The 25,900-nt window shown below is 49.0% G+C and overlaps 1 protein-coding gene across 1 annotated transcript; it reads left to right on the top strand.

Annotated features, from left to right (window-relative positions):
• The first annotated feature begins 2,543 nt into the window (after nt 1-2,543).
• Nucleotides 2,544-8,076, top strand: LOC134809070 (proline-rich protein 23D1-like). Its single transcript, XM_063801108.1, has 5 exons — nt 2,544-2,557; nt 4,279-4,632; nt 5,718-5,782; nt 6,021-6,088; nt 6,325-8,076. Exons 1-5 carry the CDS (start codon nt 2,544-2,546, stop codon nt 6,949-6,951), a joined length of 1,128 nt encoding a protein of 375 aa, XP_063657178.1. The 3' UTR covers nt 6,952-8,076.
• Nucleotides 8,077-25,900: the final 17,824 nt, after the last annotated feature.

The raw sequence follows: 25,900 nt of genomic DNA, 5'->3' as shown, positions 1-25,900 counted from the left end.
GGAACGCTCTGACAGTGCTGCTTGGAATCCAACTGGGACAACCCCCAGGGAGAAAGAGTTTCATTGATTCATAATCAATGCAATAGGCACTTAGCATTGGAACCATCTTTCCCACCCTGAGATAGTTGTTCTAAAGGAATTAGAACTCACGTGGACAAGGCTGAGGGCAGAGGCTTCTAGCACCTGTCCTCACAATCGCCAAAAGATGGAAGGGACTTCAATGTCGTTCCACAGTGTCTAGAAAGAGGAACTGTGACCCATTCTTTCAATGGGATGCAGTTCGGCAATGACTAGGCTGGGATTGTTGTTGGTAAATTCAGTTCTAAGAATGAGTAGTGAAGAACTTGTCGGAACACTTGAAGGTATGTTTGGACTCTTACGCTATGTGAGACTTCTCCTGAGATTGTAACTCTCATGAAATTGACATGCACATCAAGCCTGTGTGATCGACGTTCAGTTTCCAACTGAGGTTTGCTGTAAAACACATACTAGATTTTGCATCTGAGAATGAAGGATTGTAGCATGTATCTTATTCATCATTGTGACATCAATTGTATTGGTGTTGATTATATCTGTATTCCTTGGGTTAAATAAAAATGTTAAAATGAGTTTCGTCTATTTGCGTTTCTTTTCTTTAATGTGTTTGCTCAAACGTCTCCATTTCTGGGCCGTGCATGGTGGCTCATGCCTGTAATCCGAGCACTTCGGGAGGCTCAGGCGGGTGCGTCCCGAGGGCAGGAGATCGAGACCGTCGTGGCTAACACGGTGAAAGCCCGTCTCTACTAAAAACAAAAATAAATAGCAAAAAATTAGCTGGGCGTGGTGTCGGGCGCCTGTAGTCCCAGCTCTTTGGGAGGCTGAGGCAGGAGAATGGCATGACCCCAGGAGGCAGAGCTTGCAGTGAGCCGAGGTCACTCCACTGCACTCCAGCCTGGGCCACAGTGCGAGGTTCCGTCTCATCAAAAGAAGAACAAAAATCTCCATTTCTGGCCGGGCACAGTAGCTCCCACCTGTAATCCCAGCACTTTGGGAGGCTGAGGCGGGTGGATCACTTGAGCCCAGGCGCTGGAGACCAGCCTGGGCAGCATGAGGAAACCCCATCTCTGGAAAAAAATGCAAAAATTACACAGGTGTGGGATCTCCCCACTCCAGAGGCTGAGGTGGGAGGATGGCTTCAGTGCAGGAGGCAGAGGTTGCAGTGATCTGAGATCGTGCCATTGCACTCCAGCCTGAGTGACAGAGTGAGACCCGGTCTACAAATAATCCTAATAAAAAGTAAAGTAAAATAAAATAAAACTCCATTTCTGCCGCAAACTGTTTTATTTCTACTGGATACAAGGCACAGATGGTAGAGCCCAGAGTAAGTGGACAGAGATGAGCTTTCTCAAGGCAAAAGAGGATCCCCCACTCCACAGATGACAGCACACACACAAACACACAGTCACACTCTCACACAATCACAAGACACATTGAAGTATCCATTTACACCCCCACCACAGGTCATCTTCAGATTTCCCTGAGTGATTCTCAAATGCATGAGTCTGCACTTCTAACGAGTCTTTTAGGAATAGATCCCCAGAAGTGGTCTGTTTGGACAATTAAGGGGGAATCACAATTAGCAACTCTCTCCTAACACCTTGTATATTTGTATATTTCCCTTTACTTCCTTTTCTTTCTTTTCTATTTGGTTATTTCTTTATTATTTGAGACGAAATATCCACTGTACTCGGCATACTTCCCGTTTCTAGGAGTACAAACAAATTATGGACTGCTGGGTAACAATCCCCGAAAGAGTCCCTATAAAAGTCAATTCAATATTTTTTGCTACGGAAGCATTTATAAGACACGTCAAAAAAGAATCATTTCAGCCAGTGGATAAGGAGGCTATAGCAGAAAGTGAGAATCACTCTTACGCCATGTCTACTGGAATGGGTAGGAATGTGGCAGGGCTCTCCTCGCCCACCAGGAAGCACCAAGACTGGCCGATCAAATGGTCAACAAACAGCATTCTTTTTTTTTATTTTTTTAATTTTTTGAGATAGAATTTAGCTTTTGTTGCCCAGGCTGGAGTACAATGGCGCGATCTCGGCTCACCGCAACCTCTGCCTCCTAGGTTCAAGTGATTCTCCTACCTCGGCCTCCCGAGTAGCTGGGATTAAAGGCATGTGCCTCTATGAAAGGCTGATTTGTCTTTTGAGTAGAGTCAGGATTTCTCCATGTTGGTCAGGCTGATCTCCACCTCCCGACTACAGGTGATTGACCCGCCTTGGCCAGCCATTGTGCTGGGATTACAGGCATCAGAAACCATTCCCAACCGGAACTGTATTCTTTACTGCTGTATTTATTAATTCACTAACATGCGTATTCTAACATTGCAAACTAGGCCATCCAACACAACTATTCATGAAGACATAGTTAAGGGAAGAATGTACTCCAACTGATTGGGAACATTAACATTGCTTTCCACACTTTTTTTTTCTTTAAGAACACACATTTGTTTATCAGAGTTCTGGAGGCCGGAAGTCCACGATGAGGGTGCCAGCATGATCGGGGTCTGGTGAGGACCCTCCTCCAGGTTGGAGACTGTCATATCCTCCCTGTCTCCCCACATGGAAGGTGCCGGCGAGCTCTCTTCCGTCACTTTCAGAAGGGCACTAATCCAATTTACGAGGGTTCCACTTGCATAATCTCATCATCTCCCAAGGGCCCCACCTCCTGATACCTTCACATTGGAGGTTTGAGGGTTAGAATTTAAGCCTAAAGGAAAAAGCATTTTAGTTTTGAGAGAGAGTCTTGCTCTGTTGCCGAGGCTGAAGTTCAGTGGCACGATCAAGGCTCCCTGTAGCCTTGCCATCCCGGGCGCAAGCGATCCTAACACTTCAGCCTCCTAAGTAGCTGAGACTACAGGCACCTACCACCACACTTGGCTCATTTTTACATTTTTGTAGAGACGAGGGTCTCGCTATGCTGTCCCGGCTTGTCTCGAACTCCTGGGCTCAAGCGAGCCTCCTGCCTCTGCCTCCCAAAGCACTGGGATTACAGGCATGAGCCACCACTCCCAGACCAAGATATTCATACAGGAAATATGAACTCCTATCTCAGATTCCATATCTAATAATGATTGCTGGCAGTAAGGATGCTCACAAGTTACAAGGGTAATGATAATGGAATCGCCACGATCTTGGTGATGCAGCATCTCAAACTCATGCCTTCTTCAATTCTGATCACAGAGATGAAGAGCACATGAAACTCTTACACATTTTCTTTCAAGATTTCGCCTAGAAGTGATACATCTAGTCTCCTTGATTTGAGAATGATTGTTTTTAAAATCGAGGAGATGAGTCCAACACGGTCCTCTGTGTCCCCAGAGTGAGATGAGAACTGTATAAGTGTCTGAGGCAGTTATTGAATTATTCTTCTATTCACCAATGTTTCTTTTACACACAAGAAGGAAGGACGGAGGGAAGAGGGGAAGGGGAAGGGAAGAAGGCAGGCAGGAAGGAAAGAGGGAAGGGAGGGAGGAGGGATGGAAAGAGGGAGGTAGGGAGGGAGTGAGGGGGCGGTGGATGGGGGTAAGATCGAGGGAGGGAGAAAGCAAAAAATGTCTGAAAGAAAGAAAGAAAGAGAGAAAATATCTCCAAAACCCACAATGAGTCAACAGCAATGAACATTCTCAAGAGAAAGAAGGGTCTCCACCCCAGGAACCGCCACTTCATCCTGACTTCACACACACACACACACAAACACGCACACACACACACACACACACACACACACACGCTTTCATAGGCACATCCACAAATCCAATCAAAGGTTCCTTCGTGTCATCCTGAAATTCTCAGCAGCGTTTGTCAAATGCCCTAAGATTGAACTTCTGAAGCACCTTCTTATTTGGGTAGGAAGAAAGAAGCCAACATGTTTAGGAAACATGGCAGGAATTCAAGCAGAGACGCTCAGAGAAGCTTGTGAATTTCCTTCTGCTTCTGCTCCTTTGACACTTCATTTCATGTACATAACATTCCCCAGGATAGCCACCGTGAAAATTAACATATTTTTATTGCATGAAAATATAAAAGGCACACATGAAAAACTATTTCAGCGATGGATGAATTGGGTATGACAGAAAGTGTCTATCATTATTAGGCAAGACCTAGAGGATGGGAGGGGACAGGAAACAGGTTGGCTGTGAATGGGATTAGGCAGGTTCTGTTGATCGGTCATCTATCGGTTGAGTTACACCCTAGTCCTCCATGAGGGCCCCTCCCGTTGTCATACCAGGAACAGCCAATCACATCAGTTCCTGCTGACAAATCCCCTGGCTCCACCCCCTGCTGACAGTGTACAAGATTCCCCCAAGAGCTCAGTTGTCAGAGCCTCATCCACCTGCCGCTGGCCACAGCCCCGTCGCTACACAACCCAAGCCTTGGGGAGCAGCTTTGGGGCTGACACCACTCTCTCCAAGGAACTAAAGGATTCGGGAGCCAAGAAGAAATCTTTGCAGGAGACAGACAAACACTGGCAGTGGCTGACTTGGAGAACCCTGGAAATTTTCACCATGAAAGGGTCCCGGCGCCCAAGAAGCCCCAGTGATTCCTGCACCGAATCCAAGAGCGACCACGCAGGAGAGAGCGGGTGAGCTTTGCTATGTGCTGGGGACGCCTGCGGGGTGACCTGCCTGTGGGATGTGTGGGTGTGTGTTGGAGAGAGGGGAAGGGAAAAGGGATGCATGAACCTGCCATGAGATTGGATGTTTTGAATTTGGGGCCAGAGGGAAGTGAGGTGCCCGTAAGTCATCACAGGGTGCTGGGAAGGCTTCTACATCCCAACCACACACATATCTCAGGGCAGCCCCACTTTCAATCCACCCAACCAGCTCCACAGGGAATGGGCTCTGTGTGCTGCAAGAAGGGAGATTGTAGGACATGATGTGAGAGTTTCAAGATCTACTAGGAAAAATAAAAGAGTTTCCTCCTTTTTTAATTGTTCATTTTTCTATTTGTCTTATTTACTGATTTATTTTATGGAGACAGCGTCTCACTCCGATGGTCCACACGTGAGTGCAGTGGCGTGATTTTAGCTGACTGTGGGCTCCACCTCTGAGTCGCAGGTGATCCTCCCACCTGAGCCTCCTGAGTAGGTGAGACCACAGGCATGCACCACAATGACCCACTGATGTTTTTTATTTTGAGTGGAGACTAGCTTTCCCCATGTTGCCCAGGCTGCTCTCAAACTCCTGGACTCAAGCAATCCTCCGACCTTGGCCTCCCAAAGTGCTGGGATTACAGGCGCATGCCATCATGCCCGACAAATTCCTTCCTTTTCTCCTGCTGTTATTCGAATCCTAAGACCCCATTCCGTTGTTACCTGTCTACACAGAGGTGCCACCTTTCCGGGATCTCAACATCTTTCTCCAGCTCCTCACACCCAAGGAGAGTTTTCCAACTCTGATCTGCATGAACTCCTGAAAGGGTAAACTGCTCCCTGTGGGCACCGACCCTCCTTCCCTGCCTTTTCTTCACCCAGGGAAGCTCAGGTAGATGGGGTGAGAACAAGAACAGCTGGGAGTTAGGATAGATTGGGAGCAGGTCTCACAGGAAGTGGATGACAAGTCTGTGACCTTGAATGAAAGGCAGGGAAGTGGAGTGAATTGGTGGGGATTCAGGGAATTGGACGTTAGGGAACTGCCCGAAATCTGACTGTGTCTCTCTGTCCTACAGCTCCAGCGGCACGCCATCAAATGCCCCAAAACGCCAGAAAGTGGAGGAGCTGGGTCCTCATCCAGGTGAGGCATCTTCTCTTTTTCATCCCGAGTCCCCTGCTACCAAGCCAGGGTCCCATCACGTCATGAGACGAGCAGCTGTGCTGTCCAGAGTGTCGGGAGCTTCCTCCTGCAGCTCCGTGGCTGGGTGTCCTGTACCTGGCTTCTTCTGTATTTGGTCTTTCTCACGGTGGCACCTTGAACCCTCAAGGGCATCCTGCATGACAAGGGCTTTCACCTGCACACTCTGCTCTCTCCACAGGTGCAGAACCAGCTCCGGTACAGCCAGCTCCCCACCACCCTGCACAGCTGCCCCTGGAGCTGCCCCAGGTAAGGTCACACCACCTAGGTGGGCGTGGGTGAGACAGGTCTGCCTGAGCTCCAGGCCCTAGGGGACTTCCAGGAAATCACCGTCCCAAGGGGCGTCAATACAGGTGCAAATTCTGGGTGTCCCTGCGGGGTTTCATTTATGCCTGGGGAAGTTACTGGCAGCTCCCCGCCTTGCTCTCTCCCTGTTTGAGCCACCCTCAGAGGACAATGACTGACCCACGGCTTTTCTCCCCCAGGGCCCACGGCTTCCCCAGAGGAAGGTGATCATCGCGGTCTTGGAACCAGGAATGGTCCTGCACCTGCGCCTGGGGCAGGAGTTCCTGGGGCTGGACCCACAGGGAGCCCTGCGACTCAGCCTCCTCAATGTGCAGCTCCTGGTGGTCCCTGAGCAAGTCTTGATGTCCTTGAAGGATCTCTTGTACCCTGCCCATGCCCGCTGGCTCCTGCTCACTAGTACAGAGACTGTCTGGGAGATTGACATTGAAAATGGATCTGTGAGAGCCCAGAGAGCAGAGAATGTGTGTGTGGCGCCTTCAGTAAAAGAGGGTGAGGCTCCCCAAGGCTTCCTGCCCCTGATGGGACCCCCAGCAAACCTTGTGCATGGAGTCAGCCCTTCTTCCTGGCGTGTCCTCTACCTCAAACCTGACTACAGAGCGGCCGTCCACCAGGGCTCATCCCAAATGCCCAAGCCTAGTCCCTGGAGACAGGCTCTGCCTGAAGAATTCCACTTGGATCTCCATGGCCTGGAGCCCCTGCCCACCTCTGCCCTCAGACCTCTACCTCCCTCACCCGGTCCGGAGCCCAGAATTTGCCACAACTTTCTATGGAGGCCAACGTGCAAGGCCCGAAGACGTCTCTTCTAAGGCTCATGGGCCATGAACCCTCAGGCACCAGACGGGAATCAGAGACGCTCTATTCAGAATGAAGCACACCTGCTTTTTCATGCTGTCTCCCCGCACAGATGTCTCGGCATCTCGGAGGAGAGAGATGCTGCGCAAGCTGGAGGGGTGGAGAAATGCTCCGTCCTCTCACCTGAACCTTTGCTCTGCCTCAGATGCTCTTGATTTGTATCAAAGAGCAACCTTGAGATTGGGGCACAAAATATTTGCAAATCTCATATACGTGCAAGGGCTGCTCATACTCAGAATACACAGAGTTGTCAAAACTCCAATGGAACAAACCAATGATTCTGTTCCAAACGCAGCAAGAGACTTGAGCAGACATTTCCTCAGAGGGGATGTAAAGAACCACTTCCAAAAGCGTTCACTGTCCCTCCCCTGGGGAAATGCACGTCAAATACACCTTCAACAACAACCAAGAAGCTCTCCCAGAAGCCACCGTGACAATCACTCACCATCCCAAGGGCTGCGGAGCATGTGGAGAAGCTGGAACGCTCTGACAGTGCTGCTTGGAATCCAACTGGGACAACCCCCAGGGAGAAAGAGTTTCATTGATTCATAATCAATGCAATAGGCACTTAGCATTGGAACCATCTTTCCCACCCTGAGATAGTTGTTCTAAAGGAATTAGAACTCACGTGGACAAGGCTGAGGGCAGAGGCTTCTAGCACCTGTCCTCACAATCGCCAAAAGATGGAAGGGACTTCAATGTCGTTCCACAGTGTCTAGAAAGAGGAACTGTGACCCATTCTTTCAATGGGATGCAGTTCGGCAATGACTAGGCTGGGATTGTTGTTGGTAAATTCAGTTCTAAGAATGAGTAGTGAAGAACTTGTCGGAACACTTGAAGGTATGTTTGGACTCTTACGCTATGTGAGACTTCTCCTGAGATTGTAACTCTCATGAAATTGACATGCACATCAAGCCTGTGTGATCGACGTTCAGTTTCCAACTGAGGTTTGCTGTAAAACACATACTAGATTTTGCATCTGAGAATGAAGGATTGTAGCATGTATCTTATTCATCATTGTGACATCAATTGTATTGGTGTTGATTATATCTGTATTCCTTGGGTTAAATAAAAATGTTAAAATGAGTTTCGTCTATTTGCGTTTCTTTTCTTTAATGTGTTTGCTCAAACGTCTCCATTTCTGGGCCGTGCATGGTGGCTCATGCCTGTAATCCGAGCACTTCGGGAGGCTCAGGCGGGTGCGTCCCGAGGGCAGGAGATCGAGACCGTCGTGGCTAACACGGTGAAAGCCCGTCTCTACTAAAAACAAAAATAAATAGCAAAAAATTAGCTGGGCGTGGTGTCGGGCGCCTGTAGTCCCAGCTCTTTGGGAGGCTGAGGCAGGAGAATGGCATGACCCCAGGAGGCAGAGCTTGCAGTGAGCCGAGGTCACTCCACTGCACTCCAGCCTGGGCCACAGTGCGAGGTTCCGTCTCATCAAAAGAAGAACAAAAGTCTCCATTTCTGGCCGGGCACAGTAGCTCCCACCTGTAATCCCAGCACTTTGGGAGGCTGAGGCGGGTGGATCACTTGAGCCCAGGCGCTGGAGACCAGCCTGGGCAGCATGAGGAAACCCCATCTCTGGAAAAAATGCAAAAATTACACAGGTGTGGGATCTCCCCACTCCAGAGGCTGAGGTGGGAGGATGGCTTCAGTGCAGGAGGCAGAGGTTGCAGTGATCTGAGATCGTGCCATTGCACTCCAGCCTGAGTGACAGAGTGAGACCCGGTCTACAAATAATCCTAATAAAAAGTAAAGTAAAATAAAATAAAACTCCATTTCTGCCGCAAACTGTTTTATTTCTACTGGATACAAGGCACAGATGGTAGAGCCCAGAGTAAGTGGACAGAGATGAGCTTTCTCAAGGCAAAAGAGGATCCCCCACTCCACAGATGACAGCACACACACAAACACACAGTCACACTCTCACACAATCACAAGACACATTGAAGTATCCATTTACACCCCCACCACAGGTCATCTTCAGATTTCCCTGAGTGATTCTCAAATGCATGAGTCTGCACTTCTAACGAGTCTTTTAGGAATAGATCCCCAGAAGTGGTCTGTTTGGACAATTAAGGGGGAATCACAATTAGCAACTCTCTCCTAACACCTTGTATATTTGTATATTTCCCTTTACTTCCTTTTCTTTCTTTTCTATTTGGTTATTTCTTTATTATTTGAGACGAAATATCCACTGTACTCGGCATACTTCCCGTTTCTAGGAGTACAAACAAATTATGGACTGCTGGGTAACAATCCCCGAAAGAGTCCCTATAAAAGTCAATTCAATATTTTTTGCTACGGAAGCATTTATAAGACACGTCAAAAAAGAATCATTTCAGCCAGTGGATAAGGAGGCTATAGCAGAAAGTGAGAATCACTCTTACGCCATGTCTACTGGAATGGGTAGGAATGTGGCAGGGCTCTCCTCGCCCACCAGGAAGCACCAAGACTGGCCGATCAAATGGTCAACAAACAGCATTCTTTTTTTTTTATTTTTTTAATTTTTTGAGATAGAATTTAGCTTTTGTTGCCCAGGCTGGAGTACAATGGCGCGATCTCGGCTCACCGCAACCTCTGCCTCCTAGGTTCAAGTGATTCTCCTACCTCGGCCTCCCGAGTAGCTGGGATTAAAGGCATGTGCCTCTATGAAAGGCTGATTTGTATTTTCAGTAGAGTCAGGATTTCTCCATGTTGGTCAGGCTGATCTCCACCTCCCGAGTACAGGTGATTGACCTGCCTTGGCCAGCCATTGTGCTGGGATTACAGGCATCAGAAACCATTCCCAACCTGAACTGTATTCTTTACTGCTGTATTTATTAATTCACTAACATGCGTATTCTAACATTGCAAACTAGGCCATCCAACACAACTATTCATGAAGACATAGTTAAGGGAAGAATGTACTCCAACTGATTGGGAACATTAACATTGCTTTCCACACTTTTTTTTTCTTTAAGAACACACATTTGTTTATCAGAGTTCTGGAGGCCGGAAGTCCACGATGAGGGTGCCAGCATGATCGGGGTCTGGTGAGGACCCTCCTCCAGGTTGGAGACTGTCATATCCTCCCTGTCTCCCCACATGGAAGGTGCCGGCGAGCTCTCTTCCGTCACTTTCAGAAGGGCACTAATCCAATTTACGAGGGTTCCACTTGCATAATCTCATCATCTCCCAAGGGCCCCACCTCCTGATACCTTCACATTGGAGGTTTGAGGGTTAGAATTTAAGCCTAAAGGAAAAAGCATTTTAGTTTTGAGAGAGAGTCTTGCTCTGTTGCCGAGGCTGAAGTTCAGTGGCACGATCAAGGCTCCCTGTAGCCTTGCCATCCCGGGCGCAAGCGATCCTAACACTTCAGCCTCCTAAGTAGCTGAGACTACAGGCACCTACCACCACACTTGGCTCATTTTTACATTTTTGTAGAGACGAGGGTCTCGCTATGCTGTCCCGGCTTGTCTCGAACTCCTGGGCTCAAGCGAGCCTCCTGCCTCTGCCTCCCAAAGCACTGGGATTACAGGCATGAGCCACCACTCCCAGACCAAGATATTCATACAGGAAATATGAACTCCTATCTCAGATTCCATATCTAATAATGATTGCTGGCAGTAAGGATGCTCACAAGTTACAAGGGTAATGATAATGGAATCGCCACGATCTTGGTGATGCAGCATCTCAAACTCATGCCTTCTTCAATTCTGATCACAGAGATGAAGAGCACATGAAACTCTTACACATTTTCTTTCAAGATTTCGCCTAGAAGTGATACATCTAGTCTCCTTGATTTGAGAATGATTGTTTTTAAAATCGAGGAGATGAGTCCAACACGGTCCTCTGTGTCCCCAGAGTGAGATGAGAACTGTATAAGTGTCTGAGGCAGTTATTGAATTATTCTTCTATTCACCAATGTTTCTTTTACACACAAGAAGGAAGGACGGAGGGAAGAGGGGAAGGGGAAGGGAAGAAGGCAGGCAGGAAGGAAAGAGGGAAGGGAGGGAGGAGGGATGGAAAGAGGGAGGTAGGGAGGGAGTGAGGGGGCGGTGGATGGGGGTAAGATCGAGGGAGGGAGAAAGCAAAAAATGTCTGAAAGAAAGAAAGAAAGAGAGAAAATATCTCCAAAACCCACAATGAGTCAACAGCAATGAACATTCTCAAGAGAAAGAAGGGTCTCCACCCCAGGAACCGCCACTTCATCCTGACTTCACACACACACACACAAACACGCACACACACACACACACACACACACGCTTTCATAGGCACATCCACAAATCCAATCAAAGGTTCCTTCGTGTCATCCTGAAATTCTCAGCAGCGTTTGTCAAATGCCCTAAGATTGAACTTCTGAAGCACCTTCTTATTTGGGTAGGAAGAAAGAAGCCAACATGTTTAGGAAACATGGCAGGAATTCAAGCAGAGACGCTCAGAGAAGCTTGTGAATTTCCTTCTGCTTCTGCTCCTTTGACACTTCATTTCATGTACATAACATTCCCCAGGATAGCCACCGTGAAAATTAACATATTTTTATTGCATGAAAATATAAAAGGCACACATGAAAAACTATTTCAGCGATGGATGAATTGGGTATGACAGAAAGTGTCTATCATTATTAGGCAAGACCTAGAGGATGGGAGGGGACAGGAAACAGGTTGGCTGTGAATGGGATTAGGCAGGTTCTGTTGATCGGTCATCTATCGGTTGAGTTACACCCTAGTCCTCCATGAGGGCCCCTCCCGTTGTCATACCAGGAACAGCCAATCACATCAGTTCCTGCTGACAAATCCCCTGGCTCCACCCCCTGCTGACAGTGTACAAGATTCCCCCAAGAGCTCAGTTGTCAGAGCCTCATCCACCTGCCGCTGGCCACAGCCCCGTCGCTACACAACCCAAGCCTTGGGGAGCAGCTTTGGGGCTGACACCACTCTCTCCAAGGAACTAAAGGATTCGGGAGCCAAGAAGAAATCTTTGCAGGAGACAGACAAACACTGGCAGTGGCTGACTTGGAGAACCCTGGAAATTTTCACCATGAAAGGGTCCCGGCGCCCAAGAAGCCCCAGTGATTCCTGCACCGAATCCAAGAGCGACCACGCAGGAGAGAGCGGGTGAGCTTTGCTATGTGCTGGGGACGCCTGCGGGGTGACCTGCCTGTGGGATGTGTGGGTGTGTGTTGGAGAGAGGGGAAGGGAAAAGGGATGCATGAACCTGCCATGAGATTGGATGTTTTGAATTTGGGGCCAGAGGGAAGTGAGGTGCCCGTAAGTCATCACAGGGTGCTGGGAAGGCTTCTACATCCCAACCACACACATATCTCAGGGCAGCCCCACTTTCAATCCACCCAACCAGCTCCACAGGGAATGGGCTCTGTGTGCTGCAAGAAGGGAGATTGTAGGACATGATGTGAGAGTTTCAAGATCTACTAGGAAAAATAAAAGAGTTTCCTCCTTTTTTAATTGTTCATTTTTCTATTTGTCTTATTTACTGATTTATTTTATGGAGACAGCGTCTCACTCCGATGGTCCACACGTGAGTGCAGTGGCGTGATTTTAGCTGACTGTGGGCTCCACCTCTGAGTCGCAGGTGATCCTCCCACCTGAGCCTCCTGAGTAGGTGAGACCACAGGCATGCACCACAATGACCCACTGATGTTTTTTATTTTGAGTGGAGACTAGCTTTCCCCATGTTGCCCAGGCTGCTCTCAAACTCCTGGACTCAAGCAATCCTCCGACCTTGGCCTCCCAAAGTGCTGGGATTACAGGCGCATGCCATCATGCCCGACAAATTCCTTCCTTTTCTCCTGCTGTTATTCGAATCCTAAGACCCCATTCCGTTGTTACCTGTCTACACAGAGGTGCCACCTTTCCGGGATCTCAACATCTTTCTCCAGCTCCTCACACCCAAGGAGAGTTTTCCAACTCTGATCTGCATGAACTCCTGAAAGGGTAAACTGCTCCCTGTGGGCACCGACCCTCCTTCCCTGCCTTTTCTTCACCCAGGGAAGCTCAGGTAGATGGGGTGAGAACAAGAACAGCTGGGAGTTAGGATAGATTGGGAGCAGGTCTCACAGGAAGTGGATGACGAGTCTGTGACCTTGAATGAAAGGCAGGGAAGTGGAGTGAATTGGTGGGGATTCAGGGAATTGGACGTTAGGGAACTGCCCGAAATCTGACTGTGTCTCTCTGTCCTACAGCTCCAGCGGCACGCCATCAAATGCCCCAAAACGCCAGAAAGTGGAGGAGCTGGGTCCTCATCCAGGTGAGGCATCTTCTCTTTTTCATCCCGAGTCCCCTGCTACCAAGCCAGGGTCCCATCACGTCATGAGACGAGCAGCTGTGCTGTCCAGAGTGTCGGGAGCTTCCTCCTGCAGCTCCGTGGCTGGGTGTCCTGTACCTGGCTTCTTCTGTATTTGGTCTTTCTCACGGTGGCACCTTGAACCCTCAAGGGCATCCTGCATGACAAGGGCTTTCACCTGCACACTCTGCTCTCTCCACAGGTGCAGAACCAGCTCCGGTACAGCCAGCTCCCCACCACCCTGCACAGCTGCCCCTGGAGCTGCCCCAGGTAAGGTCACACCACCTAGGTGGGCGTGGGTGAGACAGGTCTGCCTGAGCTCCAGGCCCTAGGGGACTTCCAGGAAATCACCGTCCCAAGGGGCGTCAATACAGGTGCAAATTCTGGGTGTCCCTGCGGGGTTTCATTTATGCCTGGGGAAGTTACTGGCAGCTCCCCGCCTTGCTCTCTCCCTGTTTGAGCCACCCTCAGAGGACAATGACCCACGGCTTTTCTCCCCCAGGGCCCACGGCTTCCCCAGAGGAAGGTGATCATCGCGGTCTTGGAACCAGGAATGGTCCTGCACCTGCGCCTGGGGCAGGAGTTCCTGGGGCTGGACCCACAGGGAGCCCTGCGACTCAGCCTCCTCAATGTGCAGCTCCTGGTGGTCCCTGAGCAAGTCTTGATGTCCTTGAAGGATCTCTTGTACCCTGCCCATGCCCGCTGGCTCCTGCTCACTAGTACAGAGACTGTCTGGGAGATTGACATTGAAAATGGATCTGTGAGAGCCCAGAGAGCAGAGAATGTGTGTGTGGCGCCTTCAGTAAAAGAGGGTGAGGCTCCCCAAGGCTTCCTGCCCCTGATGGGACCCCCAGCAAACCTTGTGCATGGAGTCAGCCCTTCTTCCTGGCGTGTCCTCTACCTCAAACCTGACTACAGAGCGGCCGTCCCCCAGGGCTCATCCCAAATGCCCAAGCCTAGTCCCTGGAGACAGGCTCTGCCTGAAGAATTCCACTTGGATCTCCATGGCCTGGAGCCCCTGCCCACCTCTGCCCTCAGACCTCTACCTCCCTCACCCGGTCCGGAGCCCAGAATTTGCCACAACTTTCTATGGAGGCCAACGTGCAAGGCCCGAAGACGTCTCTTCTAAGGCTCATGGGCCATGAACCCTCAGGCACCAGACGGGAATCAGAGACGCTCTATTCAGAATGAAGCACACCTGCTTTTTCATGCTGTCTCCCCGCACAGATGTCTCGGCATCTCGGAGGAGAGAGATGCTGCGCAAGCTGGAGGGGTGGAGAAATGCTCCGTCCTCTCACCTGAACCTTTGCTCTGCCTCAGATGCTCTTGATTTGTGTCAAAGAGCAACCTTGAGATTGGGGCACAAAATATTTGCAAATCTCATATACGTGCAAGGGCTGCTCATACTCAGAATACACAGAGTTGTCAAAACTCCAATGGAACAAACCAATGATTCTGTTCCAAACGCAGCAAGAGACTTGAGCAGACATTTCCTCAGAGGGGATGTAAAGAACCACTTCCAAAAGCGTTCACTGTCCCTCCCCTGGGGAAATGCACGTCAAATACACCTTCAACAACAACCAAGAAGCTCTCCCAGAAGCCACCGTGACAATCACTCACCATCCCAAGGGCTGCGGAGCATGTGGAGAAGCTGGAACGCTCTGACAGTGCTGCTTGGAATCCAACTGGGACAACCCCCAGGGAGAAAGAGTTTCATTGATTCATAATCAATGCAATAGGCACTTAGCATTGGAACCATCTTTCCCACCCTGAGATAGTTGTTCTAAAGGAATTAGAACTCACGTGGACAAGGCTGAGGGCAGAGGCTTCTAGCACCTGTCCTCACAATCGCCAAAAGATGGAAGGGACTTCAATGTCGTTCCACAGTGTCTAGAAAGAGGAACTGTGACCCATTCTTTCAATGGGATGCAGTTCGGCAATGACTAGGCTGGGATTGTTGTTGGTAAATTCAGTTCTAAGAATGAGTAGTGAAGAACTTGTCGGAACACTTGAAGGTATGTTTGGACTCTTACGCTATGTGAGACTTCTCCTGAGATTGTAACTCTCATGAAATTGACATGCACATCAAGCCTGTGTGATCGACGTTCAGTTTCCAACTGAGGTTTGCTGTAAAACACATACTAGATTTTGCATCTGAGAATGAAGGATTGTAGCATGTATCTTATTCATCATTGTGACATCAATTGTATTGGTGTTGATTATATCTGTATTCCTTGGGTTAAATAAAAATGTTAAAATGAGTTTCGTCTATTTGCGTTTCTTTTCTTTAATGTGTTTGCTCAAACGTCTCCATTTCTGGGCCGTGCATGGTGGCTCATGCCTGTAATCCGAGCACTTCGGGAGGCTCAGGCGGGTGCGTCCCGAGGGCAGGAGATCGAGACCGTCGTGGCTAACACGGTGAAAGCCCGTCTCTACTAAAAACAAAAATAAATAGCAAAAAATTAGCTGGGCGTGGTGTCGGGCGCCTGTAGCCCCAGCTCTTTGGGAGGCTGAGGCAGGAGAATGGCATGACCCCAGGAGGCAGAGCTTGCAGTGAGCCGAGGTCACTCCACTGCACTCCAGCCTGGGCCACAGTGCGAGGTTCCGTCTCATCAAAAGAAGAACAAAAGTCTCCATTTCTGGCCGGGCACAGTAGCTCCCACCTGTAATCCCAGCACTTTGGGAGGCTGAGGCGGGTGGATCACTTGAGCCCAGGCGCTGGAGACCAGCCTGGGCAGCATGAGGAAACCCCATCTCTGGAAAAAATGCAAAAATTACACAGGTGTGGGATCTCCCCACTCCAGAGGCTGAGGTGGGAGGATGGCTTCAGTGCAGGAGGCAGAGGTTGCAGTGATCTGAGATCGTGCCATTGCACTCCAGCCTGAGTGACAGAGTGAGACCCGGTCTACAAATAATCCTAATAAAAAGTAAAGTAAAATAAAATAAAACTCCATTTCTGCCGCAAACTGTTTTATTTCTACTGGATACAAGGCACAGATGGTAGAGCCCAGAGTAAGTGGACAGAGATGAGCTTTCTCAAGGCAAAAGAGGATCCCCCACTCCACAGATGACAGCACACACACAAACACACAGTCACACTCTCACACAATCACAAGACACATTGAAGTATCCATTTACACCCCCACCACAGGTCATCTTCAGATTTCCCTGAGTGATTCTCAAATGCATGAGTCTGCACTTCTAACGAGTCTTTTAGGAATAGATCCCCAGAAGTGGTCTGTTTGGACAATTAAGGGGGAATCACAATTAGCAACTCTCTCCTAACACCTTGTATATTTGTATATTTCCCTTTACTTCCTTTTCTTTCTTTTCTATTTGGTTATTTCTTTATTATTTGAGACGAAATATCCACTGTACTCGGCATACTTCCCGTTTCTAGGAGTACAAACAAATTATGGACTGCTGGGTAACAATCCCCGAAAGAGTCCCTATAAAAGTCAATTCAATATTTTTTGCTACGGAAGCATTTATAAGACACGTCAAAAAAGAATCATTTCAGCCAGTGGATAAGGAGGCTATAGCAGAAAGTGAGAATCACTCTTACGCCATGTCTACTGGAATGGGTAGGAATGTGGCAGGGCTCTCCTCGCCCACCAGGAAGCACCAAGACTGGCCGATCAAATGGTCAACAAACAGCATTCTTTTTTTTTATTTTTTTAATTTTTTGAGATAGAATTTAGCTTTTGTTGCCCAGGCTGGAGTACAATGGCGCGATCTCGGCTCACCGCAACCTCTGCCTCCTAGGTTCAAGTGATTCTCCTACCTCGGCCTCCCGAGTAGCTGGGATTAAAGGCATGTGCCTCTATGAAAGGCTGATTTGTATTTTCAGTAGAGTCAGGATTTCTCCATGTTGGTCAGGCTGATCTCCACCTCCCGACTACAGGTGATTGACCCGCCTTGGCCAGCCATTGTGCTGGGATTACAGGCATCAGAAACCATTCCCAACCTGAACTGTATTCTTTACTGCTGTATTTATTAATTCACTAACATGCGTATTCTAACATTGCAAACTAGGCCATCCAACACAACTATTCATGAAGACATAGTTAAGGGAAGAATGTACTCCAACTGATTGGGAACATTAACATTGCTTTCCACACTTTTTTTTTCTTTAAGAACACACATTTGTTTATCAGAGTTCTGGAGGCCGGAAGTCCACGATGAGGGTGCCAGCATGATCGGGGTCTGGTGAGGACCCTCCTCCAGGTTGGAGACTGTCATATCCTCCCTGTCTCCCCACATGGAAGGTGCCGGCGAGCTCTCTTCCGTCACTTTCAGAAGGGCACTAATCCAATTTACGAGGGTTCCACTTGCATAATCTCATCATCTCCCAAGGGCCCCACCTCCTGATACCTTCACATTGGAGGTTTGAGGGTTAGAATTTAAGCCTAAAGGAAAAAGCATTTTATTTTTGAGAGAGAGTCTTGCTCTGTTGCCGAGGCTGAAGTTCAGTGGCACGATCAAGGCTCCCTGTAGCCTTGCCATCCCGGGCGCAAGCGATCCTAACACTTCAGCCTCCTAAGTAGCTGAGACTACAGGCACCTACCACCACACTTGGCTCATTTTTACATTTTTGTAGAGACGAGGGTCTCGCTATGCTGTCCCGGCTTGTCTCGAACTCCTGGGCTCAAGCGAGCCTCCTGCCTCTGCCTCCCAAAGCACTGGGATTACAGGCATGAGCCACCACTCCCAGACCAAGATATTCATACAGGAAATATGAACTCCTATCTCAGATTCCATATCTAATAATGATTGCTGGCAGTAAGGATGCTCACAAGTTACAAGGGTAATGATAATGGAATCGCCACGATCTTGGTGATGCAGCATCTCAAACTCATGCCTTCTTCAATTCTGATCACAGAGATGAAGAGCACATGAAACTCTTACACATTTTCTTTCAAGATTTCGCCTAGAAGTGATACATCTAGTCTCCTTGATTTGAGAATGATTGTTTTTAAAATCGAGGAGATGAGTCCAACACGGTCCTCTGTGTCCCCAGAGTGAGATGAGAACTGTATAAGTGTCTGAGGCAGTTATTGAATTATTCTTCTATTCACCAATGTTTCTTTTACACACAAGAAGGAAGGACGGAGGGAAGAGGGGAAGGGGAAGGGAAGAAGGCAGGCAGGAAGGAAAGAGGGAAGGGAGGGAGGAGGGATGGAAAGAGGGAGGTAGGGAGGGAGTGAGGGGGCGGTGGATGGGGGTAAGATCGAGGGAGGGAGAAAGCAAAAAATGTCTGAAAGAAAGAAAGAAAGAGAGAAAATATCTCCAAAACCCACAATGAGTCAACAGCAATGAACATTCTCAAGAGAAAGAAGGGTCTCCACCCCAGGAACCGCCACTTCATCCTGACTTCACACACACACACACACAAACACGCACACACACACACACACACACACGCTTTCATAGGCACATCCACAAATCCAATCAAAGGTTCCTTCGTGTCATCCTGAAATTCTCAGCAGCGTTTGTCAAATGCCCTAAGATTGAACTTCTGAAGCACCTTCTTATTTGGGTAGGAAGAAAGAAGCCAACATGTTTAGGAAACATGGCAGGAATTCAAGCAGAGACGCTCAGAGAAGCTTGTGAATTTCCTTCTGCTTCTGCTCCTTTGACACTTCATTTCATGTACATAACATTCCCCAGGATAGCCACCGTGAAAATTAACATATTTTTATTGCATGAAAATATAAAAGGCACACATGAAAAACTATTTCAGCGATGGATGAATTGGGTATGACAGAAAGTGTCTATCATTATTAGGCAAGACCTAGAGGATGGGAGGGGACAGGAAACAGGTTGGCTGTTAATGGGATTAGGCAGGTTCTGTTGATCGGTCATCTATCGGTTGAGTTACACCCTAGTCCTCCATGAGGGCCCCTCCCGTTGTCATACCAGGAACAGCCAATCACATCAGTTCCTGCTGACAAATCCCCTGGCTCCACCCCCTGCTGACAGTGTACAAGATTCCCCCAAGAGCTCAGTTGTCAGAGCCTCATCCACCTGCCGCTGGCCACAGCCCCGTCGCTACACAACCCAAGCCTTGGGGAGCAGCTTTGGGGCTGACACCACTCTCTCCAAGGAACTAAAGGATTCGGGAGCCAAGAAGAAATCTTTGCAGGAGACAGACAAACACTGGCAGTGGCTGACTTGGAGAACCCTGGAAATTTTCACCATGAAAGGGTCCCGGCGCCCAAGAAGCCCCAGTGATTCCTGCACCGAATCCAAGAGCGACCACGCAGGAGAGAGCGGGTGAGCTTTGCTATGTGCTGGGGACGCCTGCGGGGTGACCTGCCTGTGGGATGTGTGGGTGTGTGTTGGAGAGAGGGGAAGGGAAAAGGGATGCATGAACCTGCCATGAGATTGGATGTTTTGAATTTGGGGCCAGAGGGAAGTGAGGTGCCCGTAAGTCATCACAGGGTGCTGGGAAGGCTTCTACATCCCAACCACACACATATCTCAGGGCAGCCCCACTTTCAATCCACCCAACCAGCTCCACAGGGAATGGGCTCTGTGTGCTGCAAGAAGGGAGATTGTAGGACATGATGTGAGAGTTTCAAGATCTACTAGGAAAAATAAAAGAGTTTCCTCCTTTTTTAATTGTTCATTTTTCTATTTGTCTTATTTACTGATTTATTTTATGGAGACAGCGTCTCACTCCGATGGTCCACACGTGAGTGCAGTGGCGTGATTTTAGCTGACTGTGGGCTCCACCTCTGAGTCGCAGGTGATCCTCCCACCTGAGCCTCCTGAGTAGGTGAGACCACAGGCATGCACCACAATGACCCACTGATGTTTTTTATTTTGAGTGGAGACTAGCTTTCCCCATGTTGCCCAGGCTGCTCTCAAACTCCTGGACTCAAGCAATCCTCCGACCTTGGCCTCCCAAAGTGCTGGGATTACAGGCGCATGCCATCATGCCCGACAAATTCCTTCCTTTTCTCCTGCTGTTATTCGAATCCTAAGACCCCATTCCGTTGTTACCTGTCTACACAGAGGTGCCACCTTTCCGGGATCTCAACATCTTTCTCCAGCTCCTCACACCCAAGGAGTTTTCCAACTCTGATCTGCATGAACTCCTGAAAGGGTAAACTGCTCCCTGTGGGCACCGACCCTCCTTCCCTGCCTTTTCTTCACCCAGGGAAGCTCAGGTAGATGGGGTGAGAACAAGAACAGCTGGGAGTTAGGATAGATTGGGAGCAGGTCTCACAGGAAGTGGATGACGAGTCTGTGACCTTGAATGAAAGGCAGGGAAGTGGAGTGAATTGGTGGGGATTCAGGGAATTGGACGTTAGGGAACTGCCCGAAATCTGACTGTGTCTCTCTGTCCTACAGCTCCAGCGGCACGCCATCAAATGCCCCAAAACGCCAGAAAGTGGAGGAGCTGGGTCCTCATCCAGGTGAGGCATCTTCTCTTTTTCATCCCGAGTCCCCTGCTACCAAGCCAGGGTCCCATCACGTCATGAGACGAGCAGCTGTGCTGTCCAGAGTGTCGGGAGCTTCCTCCTGAAGCTCCGTGGCTGGGTGTCCTGTACCTGGCTTCTTCTGTATTTGGTCTTTCTCACGGTGGCACCTTGAACCCTCAAGGGCATCCTGCATGACAAGGGCTTTCACCTGCACACTCTGCTCTCTCCACAGGTGCAGAACCAGCTCCGGTACAGCCAGCTCCCCACCACCCTGCACAGCTGCCCCTGGAGCTGCCCCAGGTAAGGTCACACCACCTAGGTGGGCGTGGGTGAGACAGGTCTGCCTGAGCTCCAGGCCCTAGGGGACTTCCAGGAAATCACCGTCCCAAGGGGCGTCAATACAGGTGCAAATTCTGGGTGTCCCTGCGGGGTTTCATTTATGCCTGGGGAAGTTACTGGCAGCTCCCCGCCTTGCTCTCTCCCTGTTTGAGCCACCCTCAGAGGACAATGACTGACCCACGGCTTTTCTCCCCCAGGGCCCACGGCTTCCCCAGAGGAAGGTGATCATCGCGGTCTTGGAACCAGGAATGGTCCTGCACCTGCGCCTGGGGCAGGAGTTCCTGGGGCTGGACCCACAGGGAGCCCTGCGACTCAGCCTCCTCAATGTGCAGCTCCTGGTGGTCCCTGAGCAAGTCTTGATGTCCTTGAAGGATCTCTTGTACCCTGCCCATGCCCGCTGGCTCCTGCTCACTAGTACAGAGACTGTCTGGGAGATTGACATTGAAAATGGATCTGTGAGAGCCCAGAGAGCAGAGAATGTGTGTGTGGCGCCTTCAGTAAAAGAGGGTGAGGCTCCCCAAGGCTTCCTGCCCCTGATGGGACCCCCAGCAAACCTTGTGCATGGAGTCAGCCCTTCTTCCTGGCGTGTCCTCTACCTCAAACCTGACTACAGAGCGGCCGTCCCCCAGGGCTCATCCCAAATGCCCAAGCCTAGTCCCTGGAGACAGGCTCTGCCTGAAGAATTCCACTTGGATCTCCATGGCCTGGAGCCCCTGCCCACCTCTGCCCTCAGACCTCTACCTCCCTCACCCGGTCCGGAGCCCAGAATTTGCCACAACTTTCTATGGAGGCCAACGTGCAAGGCCCGAAGACGTCTCTTCTAAGGCTCATGGGCCATGAACCCTCAGGCACCAGACGGGAATCAGAGACGCTCTATTCAGAATGAAGCACACCTGCTTTTTCATGCTGTCTCCCCGCACAGATGTCTCGGCATCTCGGAGGAGAGAGATGCTGCGCAAGCTGGAGGGGTGGAGAAATGCTCCGTCCTCTCACCTGAACCTTTGCTCTGCCTCAGATGCTCTTGATTTGTATCAAAGAGCAACCTTGAGATTGGGGCACAAAATATTTGCAAATCTCATATACGTGCAAGGGCTGCTCATACTCAGAATACACAGAGTTGTCAAAACTCCAATGGAACAAACCAATGATTCTGTTCCAAACGCAGCAAGAGACTTGAGCAGACATTTCCTCAGAGGGGATGTAAAGAACCACTTCCAAAAGCGTTCACTGTCCCTCCCCTGGGGAAATGCACGTCAAATACACCTTCAACAACAACCAAGAAGCTCTCCCAGAAGCCACCGTGACAATCACTCACCATCCCAAGGGCTGCGGAGCATGTGGAGAAGCTGGAACGCTCTGACAGTGCTGCTTGGAATCCAACTGGGACAACCCCCAGGGAGAAAGAGTTTCATTGATTCATAATCAATGCAATAGGCACTTAGCATTGGAACCATCTTTCCCACCCTGAGATAGTTGTTCTAAAGGAATTAGAACTCACGTGGACAAGGCTGAGGGCAGAGGCTTCTAGCACCTGTCCTCACAATCGCCAAAAGATGGAAGGGACTTCAATGTCGTTCCACAGTGTCTAGAAAGAGGAACTGTGACCCATTCTTTCAATGGGATGCAGTTCGGCAATGACTAGGCTGGGATTGTTGTTGGTAAATTCAGTTCTAAGAATGAGTAGTGAAGAACTTGTCGGAACACTTGAAGGTATGTTTGGACTCTTACGCTATGTGAGACTTCTCCTGAGATTGTAACTCTCATGAAATTGACATGCACATCAAGCCTGTGTGATCGACGTTCAGTTTCCAACTGAGGTTTGCTGTAAAACACATACTAGATTTTGCATCTGAGAATGAAGGATTGTAGCATGTATCTTATTCATCATTGTGACATCAATTGTATTGGTGTTGATTATATCTGTATTCCTTGGGTTAAATAAAAATGTTAAAATGAGTTTCGTCTATTTGCGTTTCTTTTCTTTAATGTGTTTGCTCAAACGTCTCCATTTCTGGGCCGTGCATGGTGGCTCATGCCTGTAATCCGAGCACTTCGGGAGGCTCAGGCGGGTGCGTCCCGAGGGCAGGAGATCGAGACCGTCGTGGCTAACACGGTGAAAGCCCGTCTCTACTAAAAACAAAAATAAATAGCAAAAAATTAGCTGGGCGTGGTGTCGGGCGCCTGTAGCCCCAGCTCTTTGGGAGGCTGAGGCAGGAGAATGGCATGACCCCAGGAGGCAGAGCTTGCAGTGAGCCGAGGTCACTCCACTGCACTCCAGCCTGGGCCACAGTGCGAGGTTCCGTCTCATCAAAAGAAGAACAAAAGTCTCCATTTCTGGCCGGGCACAGTAGCTCCCACCTGTAATCCCAGCACTTTGGGAGGCTGAGGCGGGTGGATCACTTGAGCCCAGGCGCTGGAGACCAGCCTGGGCAGCATGAGGAAACCCCATCTCTGGAAAAAATGCAAAAATTACACAGGTGTGGGATCTCCCCACTCCAGAGGCTGAGGTGGGAGGATGGCTTCAGTGCAGGAGGCAGAGGTTGCAGTGATCTGAGATCGTGCCATTGCACTCCAGCCTGAGTGACAGAGTGAGACCCGGTCTACAAATAATCCTAATAAAAAGTAAAGTAAAATAAAATAAAACTCCATTTCTGCCGCAAACTGTTTTATTTCTACTGGATACAAGGCACAGATGGTAGAGCCCAGAGTAAGTGGACAGAGATGAGCTTTCTCAAGGCAAAAGAGGATCCCCCACTCCACAGATGACAGCACACACACAAACACACAGTCACACTCTCACACAATCACAAGACACATTGAAGTATCCATTTACACCCCCACCACAGGTCATCTTCAGATTTCCCTGAGTGATTCTCAAATGCATGAGTCTGCACTTCTAACGAGTCTTTTAGGAATAGATCCCCAGAAGTGGTCTGTTTGGACAATTAAGGGGGAATCACAATTAGCAACTCTCTCCTAACACCTTGTATATTTGTATATTTCCCTTTACTTCCTTTTCTTTCTTTTCTATTTGGTTATTTCTTTATTATTTGAGACGAAATATCCACTGTACTCGGCATACTTCCCGTTTCTAGGAGTACAAACAAATTATGGACTGCTGGGTAACAATCCCCGAAAGAGTCCCTATAAAAGTCAATTCAATATTTTTTGCTACGGAAGCATTTATAAGACACGTCAAAAAAGAATCATTTCAGCCAGTGGATAAGGAGGCTATAGCAGAAAGTGAGAATCACTCTTACGCCATGTCTACTGGAATGGGTAGGAATGTGGCAGGGCTCTCCTCGCCCACCAGGAAGCACCAAGACTGGCCGATCAAATGGTCAACAAACAGCATTCTTTTTTTTTATTTTTTTAATTTTTTGAGATAGAATTTAGCTTTTGTTGCCCAGGCTGGAGTACAATGGCGCGATCTCGGCTCACCGCAACCTCTGCCTCCTAGGTTCAAGTGATTCTCCTACCTCGGCCTCCCGAGTAGCTGGGATTAAAGGCATGTGCCTCTATGAAAGGCTGATTTGTATTTTCAGTAGAGTCAGGATTTCTCCATGTTGGTCAGGCTGATCTCCACCTCCCGACTACAGGTGATTGACCCGCCTTGGCCAGCCATTGTGCTGGGATTACAGGCATCAGAAACCATTCCCAACCTGAACTGTATTCTTTACTGCTGTATTTATTAATTCACTAACATGCGTATTCTAACATTGCAAACTAGGCCATCCAACACAACTATTCATGAAGACATAGTTAAGGGAAGAATGTACTCCAACTGATTGGGAACATTAACATTGCTTTCCACACTTTTTTTTTCTTTAAGAACACACATTTGTTTATCAGAGTTCTGGAGGCCGGAAGTCCACGATGAGGGTGCCAGCATGATCGGGGTCTGGTGAGGACCCTCCTCCAGGTTGGAGACTGTCATATCCTCCCTGTCTCCCCACATGGAAGGTGCCGGCGAGCTCTCTTCCGTCACTTTCAGAAGGGCACTAATCCAATTTACGAGGGTTCCACTTGCATAATCTCATCATCTCCCAAGGGCCCCACCTCCTGATACCTTCACATTGGAGGTTTGAGGGTTAGAATTTAAGCCTAAAGGAAAAAGCATTTTATTTTTGAGAGAGAGTCTTGCTCTGTTGCCGAGGCTGAAGTTCAGTGGCACGATCAAGGCTCCCTGTAGCCTTGCCATCCCGGGCGCAAGCGATCCTAACACTTCAGCCTCCTAAGTAGCTGAGACTACAGGCACCTACCACCACACTTGGCTCATTTTTACATTTTTGTAGAGACGAGGGTCTCGCTATGCTGTCCCGGCTTGTCTCGAACTCCTGGGCTCAAGCGAGCCTCCTGCCTCTGCCTCCCAAAGCACTGGGATTACAGGCATGAGCCACCACTCCCAGACCAAGATATTCATACAGGAAATATGAACTCCTATCTCAGATTCCATATCTAATAATGATTGCTGGCAGTAAGGATGCTCACAAGTTACAAGGGTAATGATAATGGAATCGCCACGATCTTGGTGATGCAGCATCTCAAACTCATGCCTTCTTCAATTCTGATCACAGAGATGAAGAGCACATGAAACTCTTACACATTTTCTTTCAAGATTTCGCCTAGAAGTGATACATCTAGTCTCCTTGATTTGAGAATGATTGTTTTTAAAATCGAGGAGATGAGTCCAACACGGTCCTCTGTGTCCCCAGAGTGAGATGAGAACTGTATAAGTGTCTGAGGCAGTTATTGAATTATTCTTCTATTCACCAATGTTTCTTTTACACACAAGAAGGAAGGACGGAGGGAAGAGGGGAAGGGGAAGGGAAGAAGGCAGGCAGGA

This window comes from Pan troglodytes, chromosome 20 (assembly GCF_028858775.2).
Source record: "Pan troglodytes isolate AG18354 chromosome 20, NHGRI_mPanTro3-v2.0_pri, whole genome shotgun sequence".
Taxonomy (NCBI): Eukaryota; Metazoa; Chordata; class Mammalia; order Primates; family Hominidae; genus Pan; species Pan troglodytes.
Note: the sequence above shows the minus strand (reverse complement) of the source record. Positions and strands in the feature narration are given on the sequence as shown.

What these genes read in the sequence shown, in the direction of transcription:
- LOC134809070 (XM_063801108.1), top strand. An exon ending in GACCACGCAGGAGAGAGCGG is followed by an intron (nt 4,633 to 5,717) that starts GTGAGCTTTGCT and finishes TCTGTCCTACAG; the next exon opens with CTCCAGCGGCACGCCATCAA. An exon ending in TGCCCCTGGAGCTGCCCCAG is followed by an intron (nt 6,089 to 6,324) that starts GTAAGGTCACAC and finishes TTTCTCCCCCAG; the next exon opens with GGCCCACGGCTTCCCCAGAG.